General features: G+C 40.8%; 2 protein-coding genes across 6 annotated transcripts; both read left to right on the plus strand.

Moving 5' to 3' along the window:
* The first annotated feature begins 1724 nt into the window (after positions 1 to 1724).
* Positions 1725 to 8073, plus strand: pmt (phosphoethanolamine methyltransferase). 4 transcript variants are annotated; one of them, XM_034543362.1, is made up of 12 exons: positions 1725 to 1827; positions 3633 to 3804; positions 3980 to 4135; positions 4528 to 4664; positions 4757 to 4908; positions 5040 to 5228; positions 6016 to 6105; positions 6210 to 6299; positions 6400 to 6522; positions 6779 to 6910; positions 7605 to 7721; positions 7812 to 8073. In XM_034543362.1, the coding sequence occupies exons 1-12, from the start codon at positions 1767 to 1769 to the stop codon at positions 7920 to 7922; spliced, it is 1530 nt and encodes a 509-aa protein (XP_034399253.1). In that variant the 5' UTR covers positions 1725 to 1766; the 3' UTR covers positions 7923 to 8073. The 4 variants fall into 4 exon arrangements, with proteins under 4 accessions (XP_034399253.1, XP_034399254.1, XP_034399255.1 ...); XM_034543363.1 differs by lacking the exon at positions 1725 to 1827 and adding an exon at positions 2444 to 2585; XM_034543364.1 differs by lacking the exon at positions 1725 to 1827 and adding an exon at positions 2620 to 2880.
* Positions 8074 to 9878: 1805 nt separating this feature from the next.
* Positions 9879 to 22662, plus strand: zgc:152774 (uncharacterized protein LOC553526 homolog). Of its 2 annotated transcripts, XM_034542822.1 has the most exons (17): positions 9879 to 9981; positions 10090 to 10162; positions 12304 to 12436; positions 13450 to 13670; positions 13802 to 13949; positions 14867 to 15020; positions 15814 to 15942; positions 16685 to 16804; positions 16884 to 16987; positions 17360 to 17488; positions 18071 to 18187; positions 19044 to 19121; positions 20018 to 20057; positions 20166 to 20530; positions 21068 to 21587; positions 21773 to 21948; positions 22181 to 22662. In XM_034542822.1, exons 1-17 carry the CDS (start codon positions 9943 to 9945, stop codon positions 22335 to 22337), a joined length of 2703 nt encoding a protein of 900 aa, XP_034398713.1. In that variant the 5' UTR covers positions 9879 to 9942; the 3' UTR covers positions 22338 to 22662. The 2 variants fall into 2 exon arrangements, with proteins under 2 accessions (XP_034398713.1, XP_034398714.1); XM_034542823.1 differs by lacking the exons at positions 9879 to 9981; positions 10090 to 10162; positions 12304 to 12436 and adding an exon at positions 12468 to 13158.
* The last annotated feature ends 259 nt before the right edge of the window (positions 22663 to 22921 follow it).

Genomic DNA, 22921 nt, shown 5'->3' on the forward strand with positions numbered 1-22921 from the left:
TGAACTTTGGATTTGGTTATGTTAGAACTGTCAAACACAACAATAAATCACACATTTGCACAAAATGACACATTGGTTACATATTGCATATGATTAGTACCAGAAGTTCTGGGTTTTTTCTTTTTCTTTTTCTATTCTATTTCTATTTGTTATTGATTTAGTAAATACAGTTCTCAATCTTCGTAGTTTGACCAACATGTTGTTTCCTATTTGGACTAAATTACATTGATGTGCAAAACTTAATAATCCATCAACCAATGGATTACAACAATTTCAGGACACTGACTTGGAGCACAAGTTTCACACCTGTAGTTTGGGTCATCTGGTCCACACCAAGGGAAAACTAATTATGCATTCTTGCATAATATCTACTGCCTCAAAATCTCTTGGTGTGCTTCCTAAAATTGAACCAACCAACATCAATGACACATCAACGCCAAACAGCATCACCAGGTCAAGGGAGATGTGTGATGATCGTGGCATAAACAAAGGAACTTTGAGATTCTGACAGGAAACAAATGTATAAAACATCACCAGCTACAGGAATCCTACTCACGCTGCAGAGAACTGGCTGCCGTGTGTTGCACTGTAGGTGTGATGAACCGAGGCACGCCCACCTCAGCAGTACAGGACGCATTGATAACCTGCAGGGATGCGGCGGCTCTTCACTGGTCTTCTCCTCTGAGCCCCCCCTCTGTCAAACTCATGAAACTCTTTTCTGTACTGCTGCTGCACATAATATTTCTTCTTCAACCCCCTTTCAGCACCACTTTCAAATCAGGCACACTGATAGGGATCCATAAATTGTACGTGATTATATTATTAACGGCAAATTAATATAATATAAAATTATGTATCACTTATTGAGAACACATGTGGGGTTGCAAAGTTGTGGTAAATCTCTGGCTGGTGGTTATCCTCATTCGGCAGGGGTTTTTTTCCTTTTAGTTGTTGTAAATCTTGTCAACAATCTAGTTATTAAGTAATTATTGACTTGATAAGATTATTTTTTTTAACTGCAATATTAGCTTGCTGTAGCTAGCTAGCTTGAATTGTTTGCTAATATCGATGTTGACACCGTTATGTTAACATGTATGTTGCAGTTAAAGTATGAGTCAACATTTTGCAATAAGGTTATTGTGAATAAATACCAACTTTAAATGGATCAAAATAGTCTCCTTTAATTTAATTATTTGCTTGAGCACAGGCATTCTGGTGTAGGCTACATATTATATTGGTATTCAAATGATACATACTGTAGCAACCCTTGGTAAGTAGAACTACAAAATGTTGTCTATTTGTAGCGTTAAGGTGCTTGGATCGACCCAAAAGATATACCTATATTTAGTAAATTTCATATAAATAGTCAATAACATTATGCTGTACATTATATGAAATCCAATTATAATACAAATCTGAAGTTACATTACTGGACTGTTTTTAATTTAAAAAGTTAAAATACAAATCTTTTAACTAAAACTGTATTAAATACAATCGCATGAAATTAGACATGGACATAGTCCGGGTCATCATGAACATAAATCCAGTTGAACTAATCTATAAAGGAAATGTCTTGAAAAGAGTACAGTATATTTTGTATATTTAATTTCATATGATGTGCAACATAATGTTGTTTTTAACTTATTATATCTAATTGGACAACTTATTGCTTAACTTGATATATCTTCGTACTTTTTGGGCTATCCGAGCACCCATACAGTAACATCACGAATACACCTGGCGGCTGGTTGATTTACGTTGAGCAGATGATGTCTCAGACCAGCGAGCAGGGCCACAAGCGAACGCACCTCTCTCTCTCTCTGCCAGGTACGCGAACAGCCTCACGGGTCATGAGACCTTCACTGACTACCTGAACTCAGTAAATGCCAAAACTCTTATCTTGAACAACTTGTTCCTGTACTGTAGACACAGTAACACTCACAACAGGTTAACAACACATGTCCCTTAGTCCGTTTAAATATGTTCAAATAAAAATGAAGACGTTGTTCTTTATGGGGGGACCTAATAGTAATAATTGAACACGTATTGTCACTATGACGCAATGTTGCGCAATCAGCGCTGCATGCCACGGGGCTGTTGTTGCTTGTGTCAGCACAAATGAGGCGTGGGGAGCCGCGTGCTGGTGGGGGCAGACCACAAATCCCCTTCATACATCAACATAAACCATAAAACATCGTGACGTTGGTATCACTGACCGCAATGTATCTGACTTCGCACAGGTCTTTTAATGGGGATTATAAATCAATGTGTGCAAGCTGTCGCAGGATTCACGTCCATAAACGTGCCTGTGATTGTCCATAGACCTTTGTCCCCAAATGATTATTCATGCGCGCCTGCCCTCCCATCCCATCCCCTCCCCTTCCCTGTCCTCATGTTGGGCGCATCCTAATGGCCAGTTTTCCACCTGGCAACAATCTCCTCCACGAGTCCTGTTATTTAAATAGCACCCACACTCTGAAACCTGCACTCTGTCAGAGAGGATTATTAACAGTAACCCTCTTGTGTAGAATACATTTACAATAAGTAAAAAAAATAAATAAGAGTAAAGACCATCATGGAAAAAGGTACAGTATGAGCTGAGTGAATATGGATTATTCTAGTGATGTGATTTTCTGATTGAAACGTTTCTTTAAATCTGATGCAACAGTATGATGCAATCTGTTGTTTTGTGCTAATTTGTTCACTCGGCTGGTGGAACTAATCCTGCTGGAATGTGTCAGTGGTTTGACTTTTCCCAGTAGGTTTTGTCAGCTTGAACGTTACCCTGCAGTTATCCTCGTGCTTAGTGTGTAACCAGGTACTGGACTGTGAAGACGTTTGGTTTACCTTTGTTATCATCCGTGCACTGGAAGATTGGAGGTTAGTGTCCACCATGCTGGGCTGCTGGGAGCTCAGCAAAGCAGGATGTATGGGGCGTCTGTGGATGTAAAGCAACATAAGTTATGGGAAACTTAAGAGTAGATCAAAGTAGATTTGTTAAGTTTGTCCTTTATTAAATGTTAATGTTGTTGTAGCTCCTTTAAACATGAAGTTCATACTAAACATGATCTACCAGAACGTTATTTCAACATGTCCTGAAGCATTGCATTATCTGCTGAACCAGTGGCTTTCTCTGCTTTTGATCAATCACTTGAATTCAAATGCCTTTTTTGACATTTCTTCTTTTATTTGAAACATTTACGGTCACACCAAAGTATTGTTTTAAGATTGCTTGCTGTAACCAGATTAATGGTTAATCTGTGTTTTGAAGAACTGTATCTCAGAAATTATGTATTAACATAAATCTCTGTGAAATGTCCCTTTCAAATCTAATGAATGGCAAAGTAGTTCCTTCTTAAAAACTTGTTTGGTTGCACATTTTATGTTGGGATATAATTGATAACATAAACATATCGAATATTTTGTTTTCTAAACTACCTGAAAGATGTCAAGGGCAAGGGTTCTTGAACTTTGCCACATATTCTAGAGGAAGTAGTAGATGCTTTGTTACATTTTTGTTTGACCAACCAGTCACAAGCTGCATGGTACTCCTCTTTTAACAATACATATAGTTTTACTTGTTTCCAAATCCCTTTTTGATAATCTAATCTCGACACGTATGTGCTTGACAGTTCGTAGTAACATGACAGAGTTTTGGAAAGAGCACTCCAAGGATGCCACAGTGGAGGAGATGATGCTGGACACTCGTGCAAAGGAGCTGACTCAGCAGGAGCTGCCTGAGATCCTGTCCATGCTGCCCTGCCTGGCTGGATTCAGAATGCTGGAGCTGGGAGCCGGCATCGGGTGAGCACACAGCTGCTTTAGACTAGTCTGTAGTACTGGATGTGTGTGAGTAGGCTTTTCAGGGTAAATTGCCAAAGGCAATTTCAAGTTTTGGTGATATGAATATGTCTTTTAATGTTGTGTTCTGCACTTAATGAAGATGGTGAGGTAGATTTATACTGGCGTGTCTCTCCAGCCGTTACACCAGCCACCTGCTGACCAAGGCCTCTCATGTGACGGCTGTGGACTTCATGGAGAGCTTTGTGGAGAGGAACAGGCAGAACAATGGTCACCATAGCAACGTTTCCTTCATCCAGGCTGACGTCACAAAGCTGGAGATACCCCTAAACAGGTGTGTGTGTGTTTCTGTGTCTGTGTGTGTGTTAGTGTTTGTTTGTGTGTGTGTGTGTGTGTGTGTTAATAAATCTGTTGTTGAGAAACACTTAATAAACTTAATACCCCCAGTTTCCATTTAGCGCGATCATCCGGTCAAAACCTTCATTTGTCTGCTGATGTCAGCATTTAGCAAAGTACAGCCTCTCAGTGCATTTTGCTGCAGGACGAAGGACGGACAGTAATGAACGAGTGCCCGCTTACAGCTCTAGAATCCGCTGGCCATTAGATCATACGTTGGACATTTCCAAGCTTTCAACTGAAACCAGATTATCGGCTTTATTTAGATAAAAGAAAGCAATTTCAGCTTTTTGTTTTATTTTAAGGTATCCATTTGTTGTGCCCCCTCAGCATTGACTTCATCTTCTCTAATTGGCTGCTGATGTACCTGAGTGACGAGGAGCTGAAGTCCTTCATGAAGAAGATGATGGGCTGGCTGCGGCCCGGTGGCTTTCTTTTCTTCAGAGAGTCCTGCAACCACCGCTCAGGTACTGAGCTCACGATAGAACATCCCAACGTCTTTTTTCAAAAACAATAAGGAGAAGAAAGGATTTGTTTTATCTTGTAAATTTGAACCAAGGTGACTCCAAGAGGGACTTCAACCCCACCTGCTACCGCACTGAGGCCGAATACAGCCACATTGTCTTATCACTGCAAGTGGAGGAGCCAGAGGGGGGACAAATGTTTGGATTCGACATTGTGTTGAAGAAGAAAGTTCAGGCCTATGTCGAGGTCAGCATTTAAGTATTCTAGTGAAACCAAGTATGAAACAGAAGGACAAAGCTGTGTGTGATGTAGTTATGAGGATGTGCCGTTCCTGACCCCTGTCCATCCCGCCTGTCCTCGTCCTTCTCCTTTTCCAGATGAAAAACAATGCAAATCAGACCTGTTGGCTTCTGGAGATGGCTCCCCGCTCCTCGAGCACCAAGAGCGGATTCAGCACCTTCCAGCAGTTCCTGGACAACCAGCAGTACACTAACCGCGGCATCTTGCGCTATGAGAAGATCTTCGGGGCCGGTTACGTCAGCACAGGCGGGCCCAGCACCACCAAGGTAGGAATAATGTCTGGAAAACACCAAAGACATTGGTTGTTAATAGTGTTCGTGAACTTAGGTCCACTACTTTGATCCAGGTTGAAATATCTCAGAATGTGTTGCCATGATATTTGCTACACACATTCAAAACAGACTTGGGATGAATTTTAATAGCCAATAACCTTTCATCGAGCAGCCAATGTGTCTAATACTTCGGTTTCTGATCAATTACCAGTTAAACTAATGACACACATCAGCCTCAGCTGTGCTTTGTGTTTAATGCTTAAAAATTAAGCATTAAACACAAAGCACAGCACACACACATTCAAAAGTGTCCATGCCTAAACTAAGATGGTGAACATGGTGTAGCATACTATTCCAACATTATAGCCGCTTATTATCGTCACGTAAGCATCATCCAACAGCATTAACGTGTTAGTGAGTTGACGTTAGCATTTAGAGAAAAGCAGAGCAGTTCCTAAATACAGCCTCAAAGAGCCAGAAGTCTCTTCTATATGACAAATGCTACAATTTATTTTTTGTTAGGAAAGCTGCTTTTTCTCTTTAAACATTGGTATAAATACATTTCCTTGAATAATGACTAAGAAATGTGAGATATGACCCATGTGTGCCATGAATGAAATAATAGAAATATTGTAATTGAAGTATTAAAACCTTCGCTCACTATCATCGCCCGAATCGTCGATATTTGGCACTGAACACACAGGACAAGTATTTATCTTTAGGCTTTATCTCTTGGGACTTTGGATAAACTAAAGAACGATGCCTTTTTCTGTGCTGACAGGAGTTTGTGGACCGGCTGAACCTGAAGCCCGGACAGAAGGTTCTGGATGTTGGCTGTGGCATCGGCGGAGGAGACTTTTACATGGCAAAGGTGACAGCCACGGCATCTGGCATTGTTAGACTGACTGTTTGGTCGGGACATTTTCGAATGATTAAAGGGACTGCAGCGATGCCAATGGTTCGATTACTTTTCAGACGTTTGGAGTGGCGGTGCTTGGGCTGGACCTGTCGGAAAACATGGTGGACATTGCCATGGAGAGGGCGATCGCTGAGAAGTTGCCATCAGTATGTCTTATCCTACTGGTTTAAATACCTCAGATAATGGTTTGGTTAATATATATATAATGTATTTATTTATTTTAATCAGTAATGGCATGCACTTCAGGTCCAGTTTGAGGTGGCTGATGCCACTAGGAGGTCGTTCCCTGAAGGTTCCTTTGATGTGGTCTACAGCAGAGACACAATCCTGCACATAGAAGACAAACTCGCCCTCTTCAAACGCTTCCACGTGAGCATCTACTCTCATACTTGAAACGGTTGCATTAAGTTGTTTCGTTGACTACCAAACCTCTTTAATTGTGTAGCTTGTAGGAAGTCTGGCAAATCGAACAAAACGCATGCACAAACTACATCAAACCCTTTTATGTCATGTATCCAGTATGTATATCTTTTTTTTTCTTTGGGAAACTAGAGCCTTTTTGTGACTTGATCTGGTCTAACTAAGCTGCCTTGTCTTTTTCATTCACCTTGTTCTTTGCATCTAGTCATGGTTAAAGCCGGGTGGCAAGTTGCTTATCAGTGATTACTGCAGCGGGGAGAAGCCGTGGACACCGACGTTCGAGGTCTACGTCCAACAGAGAGGATATGTCCTCTACACATCCGCACAGTATGGCACGGTAAATATACAGTAGAGCTTGATTGTGCAACAGTTTGTGAAAAGACCTCACTGCCCTATGGGGATTTGACTATTATGTAACAGATTGGTACACACATTTATCGCAATTACGTTGCAATGTCTGTTTGCACACTTTACTATTCAATATATAAACAAAGTGATATATCTGTGAACATACCACAGATGCATCAGTATTGGCATATATGTTGACTGATAAATTGAAAGCATTATGAGTCGAGAAATGCCAAAGATATTTTTGTCAGAATATAGAAACAGTGTCACCATTACATAGTTTGTCCCCCAGCACTGACAATTACGTCTTTGAAACTGTAGTGTCGTGCTCCTCTTCCCTCACTGTGCAGTGAAAAGAGAAACATATGTATAAAATATGTATATTAATCGTTTTAATGGTTTCCTGTCTGTGCACTGTTGGCTATCTAACATATGCACAAACTTCCCTAAAAGACGAAAAAAACCAAGTCGTAGTAAATGAGCTATAAGAAATAACGAGTATGGTCCTTTGACTGTTAGTGAAGCTAAGATCTACACGATTAAAGACTGTATACTTTTTAATGAATCCTGTGTCTGCTTTACCAAGTCCTCGGGCACATTGGGTAAGTCTGCCCTGTAGATGTAATACTCATGTCCACCAGCTGGTGGTGCTGACTCCACCCCTTCTGTCTCTTCTCCTTTAGTTCCTTCAGGAAGCTGGTTTCAGCAACGTTCAGGCAGAAGACCGGACAGCCCAGTTCATCCAGGTAATTAAGACGGAGCTGCAGAGAGCAGAGCTCAACAAGGAAGAATTCATTCAGGTTAGTGTACAAAACCCGTCGACGTACTAAAACAAAAAAATGTGTATTATTTGGATGACTGCTCATCATGGTTGCTCCTGTCCCCTGCAGGAATTCTCTGAAGAGGATTATTTTGCGATAGTAAATGGATGGAGGGACAAACTGAAACGTTCCAACAGTGGAGACCAACGATGGGGACTCTTTTATGCAACAAGAGATTGAGTGCTTGCACTCAGATTTGAGAGGATAATAAAAGAAAACAGTGAATGTTTCTTTATTATCGATATTTGGAAAAAAAACGTTGTTAATAATTTGAGAAGAAAACATGCAGGGTTTGTTAAGATTAATAAATATAAAAAGTATGTGTGTGTACACATGTGTGTGTGTGTGTGTATATATATATATATATATATATATATATATATATATATATATATATATATTCCGTTAGTTACAGTAAAAAAAAAGGCCAAAAGATGTAATCAGATTTAGTTTTAGGATTTTAGCAGGATTCCATTTTCAAAAATGCATTTTAAATAAAGAACAATATACTATGCACATCTGCACACATTACAACAATTCAGGATACAAGTCAGATCTACAAACAGCTCGCTCCTCCGGGTCCCCAACACCAAGCTCCGCACCACTGGAGACCTTTTGCTCGGCAGCGCCGCGCTTATGGATCAGTCTCCTGGACCACGTGAGGGCAACACAGACACTGGACTCTTTTAAGACCGGCCTATTCAGGAAAGTGTTCGTGACTTTGTGTTAAATCACTGTCAGCTATTTCTTTTTGTATTATTGTACTGTAGTACTATGTGCTGGCTCTGTGGCACAAGTGCGTTACAAATCAAATGCATCATTATTATTATTAAGTATCACACGACAACAATTACATTTACAAGGGACAATTACATAACGACATGCAATTTTGCAAGTGGCTTCGTCCTCCACCTCATTGGCTAAACTAATTGTTTGAATTCATTGTTAAAGTGACACTTTGACTTTGAAAGCAATACAATGCACCCATATTCCATTCATTAGAAAAATGACTTTTGCACCTACAGTCTTCCTTGGTCTGGTATGACCAGCAGCTTTTAGTGGCTGATGTTAACTATGACTCTACTTGTGTTACTTCTACATTTTCTTAGCATTCTGCATTGTCTTGTGATTGCCACGTGTGGCCACAGTGGATGGTGTTGAGCAAATGTTGCACAGGTTACTAAAATAGACAGATGTTGAAAGTACCGAAAAGCAATGGCGCCATGACATGGCCTTTCTGAAGGCCGAAGGTAAAGCGGTAAAACCCGGCTCCTGGAGGAGCAGGGTGTATGTACACACCATTATAGGTAGCCAGGGCGGCTTCTTAACAGCTGCAGGAAACGGAAGCAAGAGGATGTTGAAGGGGGGCACACAAACACTTGACAGGCAGCCGTTAAACAAGCTTTTCTTGTTTCACAGAGTGTATAATGTTTGCATTCACCTCAAACATCTGGCAGCTAGATTGTCAAGTATTATTGGGCTGTTGCATGTTGATCTGCAGGTCAGGAACTACAGCAGCTCCCACCTCAGGTCAAACGGTCTTTGAAGTATGACCAGAGGTGTGTCCAGCTCTGCAACACTTGACCAAATACCTCGTGCATGCTTTTAACTTTTTAACTGACACACTGAAAATGTGCAGACAGATGTTGAGCTCCTGGGTTGTGTTTGCTCTTATCAAAGACTGTTCAGCTTTTCAACACTGATCATGGTGGACACTTCCTCTTAGGACGTTGTAATGTTGACGTGTGCCTCTTAGCTCAGCTAAGGATATATTTGCTTTAGTTTGGCTATGGCTGGCTGTTGAAAGCTAAGGCAAATTCATGACAGATATGCATTTTGTGATTATTGTTGCAGTCTCTTTATTGATATGGGGCTAACTGTTGCTTTCGTTTTGTATTTTCCCCCACAACTGCTGTTCTTTGTTTTTGTTGTTGTTTTTTTACAAATTGCTTAGTAAAACATATCATGTCAAAAACGCAACACGGGCTCGTGCATTTATGAATAGTGACAGGACGAGGAAAAGTCAAACTATATCCATCACTGACAAAGTCACGGAGGAACTGCTAGAAAAGGTTTCACATCGGCGTGTGTTCAGTGAGTTCTCGCCTCTTTAATCTTCCTCCGTGACTTCCTTAGACGCACCGCCTCCCCCTGTGACTGGTTACGCGTCTGCGCGCACACCGCGGCGGCAGTCGCAGCAATGGCGAGGTTAAGCGAGCACGGGATTCGCCTGAGTTCCGTACGTATTTTCACCACGATGTGTATTTTACTTGTAAAAATAAGGTTTTTACCCTGAAACTGAAACACACTCACTGACATTATTTTTTGTTTTACATTTATTTTCAAGATGAGTCCTTCCTTCCTGAACAGCAACTCCACAAGTCACACCTGGCCCTTCAGCGCAGTGGCAGAGCTCATAGGTAGGTGTCCACGCTGAGGCTTCTGACTCGTGCACCTGCCGCTCCGGTGCGCTCTGTGCGGGTTGCTGCTGCAACTTTCCGCGTCTTCATGTCACGCGCTCCTCCGCTGTAACTGAGCGTGGACCGTGTGTTCGTACAATTTGTGTTGGTGCTAAAATGGGACGAATGGACTTCCTCTTTCACACCCTCATCGGTGTTGTTACTGTGACGCGCCTGTCTGTCTGTTGAACGCGCAGCGTTATGGTGATCAAATGTGCTATTAGGCTAACAACAGGTGATCTTATTATAATTTGTTATCGTCTTGCAATGGTCATAATATCCCTTAAAATGCTACTAACTTGTAGACTGTGCTCACGTTTTACAGTGCATTAATTGAACATATATTCACTGTCTCCTTTTGTTAATATATCGGTGTTAAACGGGACAAAAAGTCTGAACTTTATTACAATACAGCTGAAAGGTGATTTGTCTTCCCACGTGATACAGCGCGTCCGTTTATGGGCTGTCAACATTGCCATTCCTCCCCTCTGTGCTCTGCTGCTGGTTCAGACGTGCTGGCCGTCTGTTGGCTGCTGAGCTTCGACAGGAGGAGAAGTGGGAGTGCGTGCGCTGTGTCATGCACTTCACTCTTTATTGTGTGTGTGATGATCACTGCTGTCTCTGCTCACAGGGGCCGTGCACCTTGAATGGATGTGTTGGCATTCAAACCTGTTTACAAGCATGTTTGTAGAGGGAAGGCTGAACTCATGAAAAGATGGGCAATCTGCAGCAAATTCTAACTGAGAATATTATATTCGATGTGAGTTGAGGTGTGAGATATGCCATAAGGTAAAGATGTGAAGAAGAAAAGCCCAGGGTCACGTGCAGCAGAGTAAAAATAGATGCATGGTATAGATGAGAGAGGTAAACTGAAACTACGTGATCTTATACATGTATAGCATCCACAGTATGGAGCAGAAAAATAGCAAAATATATTATGTGGTGCGTGGAAACTGATGGTTCTAATATTTACAATCTGTATACAGCTTGGGGCAGAATAATAGGAATACACCCTATATGATGATCTATCTTGTGATATCCGTTGTAACTTGTTATGTGTTTGTAACACTTAGTGGTAGGGATGAATGTTTTTTAAGAACATCTAATATTTAATTTCTTTGACAGATATTGCGATATAATTTGTGATTTTGGAGAGAGTGATTTCTTTACATCATTTCTATAGTTTTCACTGAAAAACATTTAAATGATTTTGGTCTGACTTTTGCTGGGATTTGTAGCAAACAGGTGATCCTTATGTCTGTAGAATATTATGTGTAGGCCAGGACATCTCAGCAGCACCACTATATTTGATTAAAAAAGGTATTCTGACACATATTTTGACTTAAACAAATATTGCGCCTTCTTCGATTTGAACATTGCAGAAGGCCATATTGCGATTTGTATATAATTCTGATTAATTGTGCAGCCCTACTCAGTAATGATTTTAACAGTCACCTTATTATACTTTAATGTACATGTCTTTATTTCTTTGACTATTCCTGCAGATATTAGCATCATATATTGTCAAAGACTGTTAAACATTTAGTCAGAGACAGCGTTTTCAAGCAACATAAGGAGCTAATATTAGCCTAATTTGCTAGCTAGCTGCAGCTGTTAAATTCAGCCGAGAAATTAGATTAATTTAGTAAATCTGCAACTATCATTGTAAAGTGCATGTAAGCATACTGAACGCATTAAACAGTGTGGTTCATAACTAATGTGCATAAAGTATACCACTGTATGTAGTGTAAGTGTATTGTCATTGTTTTTTAGTTTGGTTATTTCCTACATGGAAGTATACTTTTGGAGTTTATACCATCCATTCATTCAGCATCGGAAACAGAATCCCCTTCAAAAAAGGTCCTCGGTTTAAGATTACATTACCCGCATCTAAAAAGACAAAATATAGTGCAGTTGTCTATGGGAGCTGGTTTAATTATAAAAATGTGTAGCACTTCCTCACCGACCAAAACGTCCGTACAAGAGGGAGAAGAGAGTTTGTCTCACGATACCAGACAATCGCAGAGATGCCTCCAGCCTAAAATCTCACGATTGTCTCTCCTTCTCTGTTTTTAATTCATTTATTTCATCTTGTGTTCTAGACAATGCATCAGACCCCGGTGTAACCGCTAAACAGATCTGGATAGATGTAGTTGATGAAGCCGGTCAGCTGTGTCTAACCTTCACTGATAACGGCAGCGGCATGACTCCCAACAAATTGCACAAGATGCTCAGGTAATACGCACACAGAAGTTGACATGTTAAGGACAAATACATTCAAAGAAGTTATGTAGCAAGTTGCATTATAAACATTTAATTGCATGAAGTCCAACACACTGATATGTTCATCTCTTTGTTATTGAAACCACAAAGTGTGACTCACCAGCACGTTCAGACTGCATATTGAAACTGACGCACACATTCTCTGAAAAAGACCCACACCAGTGGGAGTGTCAAATTCACACCAAAACTGTAACTGCACACATATACATAGATCTGAAGAGATAAGTTGATGAATTGCCAAAGTATGAACTTAATTGACAACAAGTGTGATAATCATTAAGCCTTGTATAAATAAACTAAATGCTGAACATCATTTCAACTTTACAAATGGGAGGGTTTTCTGCGTCCTACACCCCCATCAGTGTGCAGCGTAGGAGCCACAGGTCCCCTTTGGTATAGGGCCAAGCCTGTGCTTATAGAACCAGGGTTACATTATTGTTACCTGCCTCCTTACTTATACAGGCTAGATTTAACCCCTTGCCTCCACGAATGGAGTATGGACTCCGCGAACTGGAGAGAATAACCCACTCTCGGTGTCCCGTCCATCCATTCTGTTATGACTGTGAGAGGATGAGCGACCAGCTGTGGCGCAGCAGCCAAAAAGCGGTGATATTCTGTCTCGGTCCTCTCCGCCGTCGCATGAACAGCATGGAAAGGGAAGAGCCGATGATGAGGTCTGTGAACGCATCACTGCTGGCTTACCTGTAAATGCAACAGCAGACATTGTGTCACTGTGTTTAATCCGTCCTGTCTCCCATTTGGAGATCGATGAGGATTGAACAGACGCATGTGTACTCCCCATCCCCCACCCTACCCACCTCCCCAGGGTTAAGCTGGAATGAGGTGTATTACCTCATGGAGGCACACCCTGATTGGCTGGCGACACATATGTAATAATTATTCTACAATGAAAATAATCAAACATACATCCTTATTTTGCCTCTCTCGTTCCCTCTTATGTCCAGCTTTGGTTTTACAGAAAAGGGTTCAGGTAAAGCCAGTCAGCAGGCCATCGGTGTGTACGGAAACGGTTTCAAGTCTGGCTCAATGCGTCTGGGCCGCGACGCGCTCATCTTCACCAAGAATGGTGGCTGCCAGACTGTGGGAATGCTGTCTCAGACCTACCTGCAAAACATCAAGGCCCAGGCCGTCATTGTCCCCATCGTCCCCTTCAACCAACAAACCAATATCCTTCATGAACAAATATGGCATGGGAAGTAAAACAAATAAGATGTTGTTTGTCTTAACACTGATTGGTAGAGAATATGTTTGTCACCTTGCAAGCTGGTTCATGTTCTGACCTTGACTCAGTGAAACAGTCTCTGGTGGTGACCGAGGACTCGGAGGCCAGCCTGGCAGCCATCCTCCAACACTCCATCATCACCTCCTCGGAGCAGATACACGCACAATTTGACTCCATTCTCTCCAAAAAAGGCACCAAGATATTAATCTGGAACATCCGTAGGTCAGAATCACACATTTGCATAAACAGCATATGGTTTTATTTTTTACCTGCGTGTTGGGGATTAAAAATTCACTTAGTTTTGACATTTTGTAATTTACTCTTTTTATCTTTCTTATAGAGAGTTAGATGATAAGGCTAACTATTGTATATGTCCATTGAAGTATCAATGAACTAGTCTTAACTGTTATTATTTTATTATTATTATTAACTTTAGTATTCATTATGAACTAATTGTTGATTGCAAAATGTAATGGCATGAAATAATGACACCATAGATGTTCGATTGGTTCCGTATAAGTCTGGCTTTATGTAATTTACGCTGAGAGTGAATCAAATCCTCTCATGCTTATTGGCTGTGTTGCCAAGAGTTAGATATTTCGCAAAATGTTTAAACTGTTTCTTAAGTTTGAGTTCACACCAAAAGTCTTCATTTGAGATCACTGGATCTGTTGGAGGTATATGCTCTAAAACGATGAGACTGATGCAAAAACAGACTCAAACAGAAGCAGGCAAATAAGCATGAGCACACGCATATGAAATTTGTTTCAGATTGCTTTTAGACAAATGTATGCAAAACACCACCAGAAACAAAGCCTCATATCGTCGTCATATGAAGAGCAGATGGAATTTGAACCTGTTCCTCGTTGCTTTCTAAAGCAAAGTTCTCTTGAATGAAGGAGTTCAGGAGTTTCTCAGATGAGTCAAAGTGGCTCTACTATTATCATTATCGTCAAATACTAAGTATCACTCTCATGAAGACTGGCCAGGGTGAGATACATTGTGCTAATGTATCTACACTGTAAGGCGATGCACTTAAAATCCCCGTTTGTGTAGCTTTCCAATCGGAGGATCTACGAGATCTTATTTTTGCCGCTCCTAAAGAAAGTACCATGTCTTCTTTCGATGATATCCTGAAGGGCAAAAGATGGCAAGCCAGAGATAGACTTTGAGACCGATGTGAGCGACTTCCGTTTGCCCGAGATTCAAAACGAGGAGCTGAAGAAATATCTGAGGACCGGTGGATCCCTGGGAGCCAGATATGACATCCCTGACATACACTACAGTCTCAGCGTGAGTGGATCGCCTTTGTGATCACTGCAAACACAAGTATTTATAGATAGTTATGTCCCGTCATCCAGTAGATCCAGTCTATCCGATGTAAAGGTGTGTATGTTTTTGGTAATTATAGTATAGCATAGCATTACTAGCAATTACATAGTGTATGACGTTGGTATAATATATAATTATACTGCCATGTCAGTATGAACGTGGTACTGATTTGTTGATGAGCAATTTTCAATAGAATTGTTTTAACATTAGGATCGAAAGTTAATTCATGAGATTGTTCTCGACTACAAGAACACTTTATTTAGAATTTAACTGAAAAATTCATATTGACCAATTTTGGAAAATATTATTTTTATTGTATAGCGTCGATATTTTGGCTCGTTAGGAAACTTAAAACTCTACTGAATGCTTGTAGGGTTAGTGGTCAGGGTTTGAGTCAAGAGATGTTGTGGTAAAGTCTTGGGTAAGTCCAATGCAAACGTGTGTGTGTGGCTGGGCGAAGGTGTCTGAGCCAGCTTCAAGCACGCAGAGACGTAGCTTTGGTTTCGTGGTAACACGGCCCGAGTTTCCTTTTGAACTCGTGTTCAGATTGTCGTTGCCAAATCCCATAATGACAATCATTATAAGATAGATGTAGTTTTTCAAGAGAGTCTTTAGTTTTAAAAGTTTGAATAATGTACTCTCAGGCTATACATACATATATATATATATATATATATATATATATATATATATATATACAGTATATATATACATTAATTTTTACACTCACTGTCTGTTTCTGTGTTCGTCTCAGGACTACCTCAGTATCTTGTATCTGAAGCCGAGGACACAGATCTTTCTGAGGGGGAAGAAGATTCTAGTTAAGCTGGTGTCGAAGAGGCTGAAACACATTGAACATGACGTGTACAAACCCCACTTCAGTGTATCCCTAAAATATCTGTGTGGTTGCTTGTATGTGTGGATGTTGGTATGAAGCCAAGTAATGAATCAGGCAGTAATACTTTTGCTCGGATTTGATAAGGCAACAAGAATTGACATAAACTGTCACTTTATACTTTCCACTGTTTTCTTTGGCATGTCCAAACATGTTTCATTGAAACTTCTACAAGTGCATTATCCTTTGCACAACAGAATTTTTTTTTTAAATTGAACGGCACATTGTCTATAAAAACAGTATCCATTAACACTTTAAATACGGACTGCATCCACTGAAATATACCTGAGGCAAGATAAAAGCAAATGCAGAACTATGTTGTTTTTATATCCGCACTGGTGACACTGGTACCGAAACTCAGGTATGCTATCGGCACTCGTGTTGAAGTCCAATCAGTTTATATTTTTCTGTGCAGATTCAATCGGCAAGTTTTTTTCTTTTTTCACATGTCAATCAGTCATGCAGCGTGAAGCTAATTGTTTTAAAGAGTTACAGTTTACATGTATATGGATTTACAGTGATTTTATGCAGTTTTCCTTATTTCGCTGTTGGAAAATAGGCTGCTTTCATTTTTAATTGTGGTTAAAAAAAATGGTTAGAAAATAAAAAATGTAAATGTTGGCTTTTGCTGCTGTTCACCTCTGATAACTTGAGTTTGCTAAATGTTTGCTGATCCCCTTCTGAAACCTGTTAATGCCCATTGCTGTCAACCTTGACTGGTGTCTGTCAGAAAGAGAAGGTGAAGGTGACCTTTGGGCTGAACCCGAAAAACAAAGACCACTTTGGCATCATGATGTACCACAAGAACCGACTCATTAAAGCCTACGAGAAAGTGGGCTGCCAGCTGAAGGTAGGGGAAAGGATGTCACTGTATGTCTTCATATATGGCCGACGCGATGATCTTAATCACGATTCCCAATCCCCTCCAGGTTTCAGGTCAAAGGGCAGGTGTTGGGGTCATCGGTATCATCGAGTGTAACTTTCTCAAACCTGCCCACAACAAGCAAGACTTTGAATACACCAAAGAATACAGGTACAACACACACATACAGAACAAACTAAACCAAGTTGGCTGCTAATGTGCGCTAATGAACTATCTGCTTAGATTTATTCTTGCCATACAGCAGAAAAGGTCAGAAGATAACTGCTACATACTTTGTTTACAAAGATATTAGAAAACGTGCTCATGCAGCTCTTCCTGGAAATGCTCTCATTCCCGCAAACTTGATACCAAAGGAAGCTGATGATGACCACAGAACCCTAAAATGATTTTGATGTCAGACCTTATTTTTATTTTCGAGAAACAGACCTGTGGAGAAACATTTGCCTCATACACTGTTGTGTTTATGGTATAAAATAAAACAGATAAAGACATTCACTGTGTTCTACCTGTTCTTCTCCCAAGACTCACCCTCGGTGCTTTGGGCTTAAAGCTGAACGACTATTGGAAAGAGGTGACAGAGAAGAAGGCCAGAGAGCGTGAGTTTCAGGCTGTGGAAAGTAATGAAGATGCAGACCAGCAGGACGCTGACGAGTAAGTGTTGCCAGTTTTTTTAATGTAATTTTGACAGTTGTAGTGCAAAATTATTCTCTACACCAACATATGTAAAAGAAAATACAAATTAAATTAAAGTTTAAAAAACGTGTTTAATTTGTGTATTGCACATTAATGAAAGAGGATTTGGTTCATCTGGTCCATCTGGCTCAACATCGGCATAAAGCTACATAATACAGGAGGATGCCGGTCAGTTGATAATAACCCGCTCATGTCGGAACGTGACAATTCAACTAAAAGTGTAAAATATAATTTTTTTTACAAAGCTTGAAATTAGAGACTTGAGACACTTGAGCTGCGGTCTCAACAGCAACACAGAAGAGTAAACATGCTGAGGCGCGGAGCATTATTTATTTGGCATACAGAACCATAAAATAAATGGCTTCAACAGAAAATATTTTGATGTTGTGTATAGCTTTCGAAAAAGACACGTTCATGTACACAAACGGATAGACTCGCTGTGATCATTATTCTAATAATTACTATTGGTGAAAGAACTTCCCCTCGAATGCCAGCTGCTGTTTACTGATACTTCTCGTACGTGAATGTCTGTATGTACAGGGGTCCCATGTGGTTACAGTGTGAAGACTGCCTGAAATGGCGAAATGTCCCTGCAAGTCATTACAATGTGGTTCCTGAAAGCTGGACCTGCAGCCAGAACCCCAATCTAAATTACAGGTGTGTATTTATTGTTATTGATTTCCTTGCATTTGACTTAAAACATCAAATGTTGCTTTTTGAACTGAAGGCATGGAGTGGAGACATTTACCAGGAATGGTTTAAGGAACACTATTCAGTTGTATTATGATAAATGCAGCATAGAGCATTATTTGGGATTTCCACCCATATTACTGACCTTAAGTCAGGATACCACGGCCTCCATTTTAGACCATTACTTGTATCTATTAAGTCTCCCAACTTTATGAAAGTGCAGTACTGATTTACTGACGTCACTCTTTCAGGCTCTTTCTACATACGTTTTCAGATATTTTGGAAAACTGATATTTTCTCTCGTACACAAACAGAGTTTTTGGTCACTAAAAAGAGACATTTTTGAAAACACCTTCTACGGTTGGCATTTCTCAAAACTCCAGTAACTTTGTAACTGTGTGCAAGGGAACTTCAGTGTTTGGGAAACAAAGACGTCATCTCCATTCGCTCACGCCCATTGTCGTTTTGTGTAACAAGCATGCGCCAGAAACGACGACAACAACAATGGGGACGGACTATCGGTGCTGTGAAGCAAAGCAGCATCTCATCGTTCGTCCACAGACGAGTCACATTTCGGTTTCACCAAAGCACCTCGGACCGTGTACCACAAAGATGTGTCTCTCTCACCCTAGTTTTTTTTCATCTCACTGTTGTCTATTATAAAGGCTTAAAATGCTGCAAAATAAATAAGATCATTAAGATCTAAACTCAACTGCCACGTAGGACTCAACATGGAGGTCAGTGTGTGTCTGTTTTGGCTCTCACAGGAAGGCCCTGAGCTGAACTTTAGCAGTACTTGAGTTGTCAGGTCTTTGTCTTTCAGAAGTTGCTCTTCACCAGAGGAAGCAGAAGACAGCGAGGAGCTGTTAACACCCAGCTACCAGAAAAACCACAAGAAGCAGTAAGCTCCCATTTCATTTCTCTAAACCTCTCAAACTTTGTCTGAGTGAGAATTTGGACACAGTGAGACGTTTGCTCTGCTACTCTCGCTACATGCTGGTGTGGGCATGTGGATTCACGTGCCATTGTGTGGTTCCCACCTGTCAGTTTCACGCTCTTGTTTCCTGTCCTGACTGCGTGTGTCTAGTTTTGCGCTACTCTGCCCGAGATCTATATAGGAAGGCTAAAACGGAGAGTCAGTTCTTCAAAGCGTGGTGACTCGTTACCCATAAATGCAAAGAGATTCAAATATTGATTGGGGGAATACATTTAAAACCTAAAACTGTTTAACAGCTAATGTAAAAATGTGTTTGTGCATTCGTGGAAGTTATTGGCTTATTAGGAGCTAAGATCATCAAATGAATGTACTAGCTGAGAAAACTACTGTTTATCTTGCAGACGTTAGCACGAGACCTATGTTCCAAGAAAATAAAATACGAGCGGAATTTCATGCTCATAAAATATAATAAAAGAAATATAATACAAAGGTTCATGTAACCGTAAGTGTAAAAACTATATGTATGGATGCAAAGTTCCTACTTACTATTTTTCCAGGGCTTCATTTCTTCCTTAGTAATAGATAATCCTACTCGCAGTCGGATTGGAGAAAAAACAGCCAATCAGAAGCTACATATTCTAGTTTAACTAACTAACTGATACTTCTTCTAACTATGGCACATAAAAACAATCTTTAATACTCTCAGATCTTAAGGGTTTGGGAGCGCAAAGGAATTGTAGATAGAGTTATTGGAGTTATACAAATATATACATTACAGTTAAACCTCACCATATTGGTTAAGTATCACATTATGTATTTACCCCTCTCAACTCATTAATCTCTGTTTGCTTTTCCTGCAGAGAGCATCCCAAAAGCAGAAAACGAGAAAAATCCTTGGAGGTTTGTGAACAGTTGGAAACTTTAGGCAACTTTGCTATTGATTAAGTGTTTCGCTACACAACGTGTGGCCACATTGTGTATAAGTGTGCTTGGTTGTTTGTGCTGCAGGTGAGGGAGTCCCAGGACCAAACCCAGAAACATCAGTTCCTCTCACGCAGTTCATCAGAGCCAAGTCGGCCCACCTTCCGGGCAGGTCGACGCCACACAGAGGAAGACACACTCGGGCCAGACCCGACGAGCACAGTTCACCTGACAGACACACACGTTCACGACGATGTGCAGACACAAAGCACAGTCACAGCTGAAGTCACGCACACGCAACAGAGTCGCGCTGGAAGACACACAGTCATTGAAGGCAAGACACAAGTCACCCATGTGGAAAAGGAGACCATTGATAACAGGGGAGAAGCTAAAGAGAGAGACACAGACGTGGACCCGGTTGAAAGAGAAGAGGAGAACACAGACGCAAAAAGGTGTGTTGTGTTGTATGTGTATTGTGTTCAAGTACAGAATCGTGAATAATCCTCCTTTAAATAAGATCCATCCGTATATTTTACTACAGTGCCATCATTTAAAGTTTAAAGTTTTACAATGTTTTTTCAGTTTTCATTCATTTTAGTTTTCAATGATTTGTGTCGTCAATGAATGGTAACGCAGTTGGAGCTAAAGGAAGGACACTCCAACCTTTGAGATTCAAGAGATTGCATATTTTTTATTTCTTTTAAATATGGCAATTTTAAGTTATTAATAGTCTTCTGAGTGTGTTTTATGACTGACTCAAATCTCTGATGTTGAAGTGTCCTTGTACACAATCAGAGTTCTGCTTCCACAAGCTAACCCTGACGCTAACATGTACTGTAGTGAATATTGCTACAGCTGTGTATGTTTTCCGCTGCATTATCTTTTCTTTTTTTTTTAAGATAAAGCTCATGAAATCTAGATTTACTTTCTCAAGAATATTTGAAGTGTCTGTAAGTTAATTTTCACTGACTAGCTTTTGTCCTCTGTAGCCACAAGAGGAAATCAGGATCGTTAATTGACTCTGTGAAAAAGAAGCTGTGTCTTCAGGAGGAGCAGCCGGACTCAGAAAATACAGTCAAAGAGATGAACCCTGAGAAACCAACAGATATACCCGAGACGATGTCCTCAGAGAAGACCAGGCCTGACGGTAGCAGCCGAGTGGAGAAACCAGGTGATGCAGCACAGCGAACGCCCACCAATCTCCCCTGGACCCACTCGCTCCCCTCCACGCAGACTGTGATGGTATCCCCTCTGAGTCGAACAGAAGGGCCTTGGAGCCGAACCCTGCCCCCAGAGGGCAGTGGGCGGGAAGCTAACATGCAGAAGCTGGCCGGGTTGGAGAAAGAGGCCCAGAGGCTACGAAGGCTTCTAACTCTGGAAGTCACAAAGACAACTCAAGGCACGATGACAACTGCTGATAGCAGCGCTGAAAAGCCCACAGCAGGGCCAGAGACGAGTCCAGCATCCAGAGCAAGCAGAGAGGTCGGCTGCCAGACCGACTTGTCTGAGGTCAGCAGAATTTACACTCAATACTTTAGGTTCATTATGATGATACGTGACAAAAAAATCACATACAAGCGCAGTGCTTGAGAAAGAAAAATGTTTTATTGAAGGCCGTCTGCTCAGACTAATCTTAAATGAAGATCTAGCAGCAAACTCATGAGTAATCCTCTATTCTCCTCCTTCTGCATCAGAGCTGCAGTTCATCCAGCCTGACCCCGGCTCCAGGACGTCTGGGGATGGTGGTCCTGGGTCAGAGAGCTGTGTGCGGGTTAATAGGGCAGCCTGAGCAGAACGTGTCTAAGAAGGAGAAGACAGAAGCTCATAGCAGGATGAGAGTCGGGGACAACGAGGCCTGTGAAAGCAACAGGTGTGTATTCTAGAGAGACATGCGCTGACACCACCACATGTATGTAATGAGTTTGTTTACAGGCCAGAAATATGTTACTCAATCATAGCTTTTCTTTGAAGATTTTGGTCGTAGCGAGCTATAAAAATAAATCAAACTTCTCCCTGTGTAACTTTAGTTACTGTCTTACAGTTTATTACCTGAGCAACTGAAATGTTTAATAGCTTTAATGATTAAGCTGTTCTCCAATCAGATCTTCACAAGAAGATCTGCACAGCATCCGTAACAACGTGGTGGTGCTTCTCACGGCCCTCTTGCCTCAACTGGACCTGGCTGGCATCAGCATGGAGACCACCGACGTGGACAACATCCTGCAGCAGATCATAGAGGTCAACTCACTGAAGCTATGATCTGTGTCGTTATGAAATCAAGATTGATGTGTTTTTCTATGGAAAGTTTGGATTGGACTTTGTAGTCTTTGTTGTCAGACAAACACTGTCTCTTGTTGTGAGCATTTCGGTCCAATTGACGTACATGCAACTTTTAATTTGATATTTTCCGTTTCTAGAAAGTGTGATGCATTGCTATTTTTTTGGTTTTGAATTCTGTTTTTACTGACTATTTAAATTAGTTTTATACGCATGTGGTCAACTTGGATGCATACTTGTTTCTAGATTTGTCCACACAAACATAAATGAGTTTTTTTACATTTGCATTAAAATGCTGAACCATTTATTCTACACTGCCTCTTTATTTTCAGGGTTAATTAATAACAATGTGCTGTCCGTCAGTTCTGTGTAAAATGCAGAAGTTCTGCAGTACCTCTTATTTTCCAAAAGATGGCATTGAAGCCTAGTTCTGAAAATGTGGCTCTTAAATCCATATTCTTGGAGTGTTTAGGTTATGGTACACTCTAAAATCCTTCAATCATTTTATTTTTAATGTTCATTTCATTAACTCCTAAAAATGAACCAATTTATTAGGCCTCTGCTCG

Source organism: Cyclopterus lumpus, chromosome 10 (genome assembly GCF_009769545.1).
Source record: "Cyclopterus lumpus isolate fCycLum1 chromosome 10, fCycLum1.pri, whole genome shotgun sequence".
Classification (NCBI taxonomy): domain Eukaryota; kingdom Metazoa; phylum Chordata; class Actinopteri; order Perciformes; family Cyclopteridae; genus Cyclopterus; species Cyclopterus lumpus.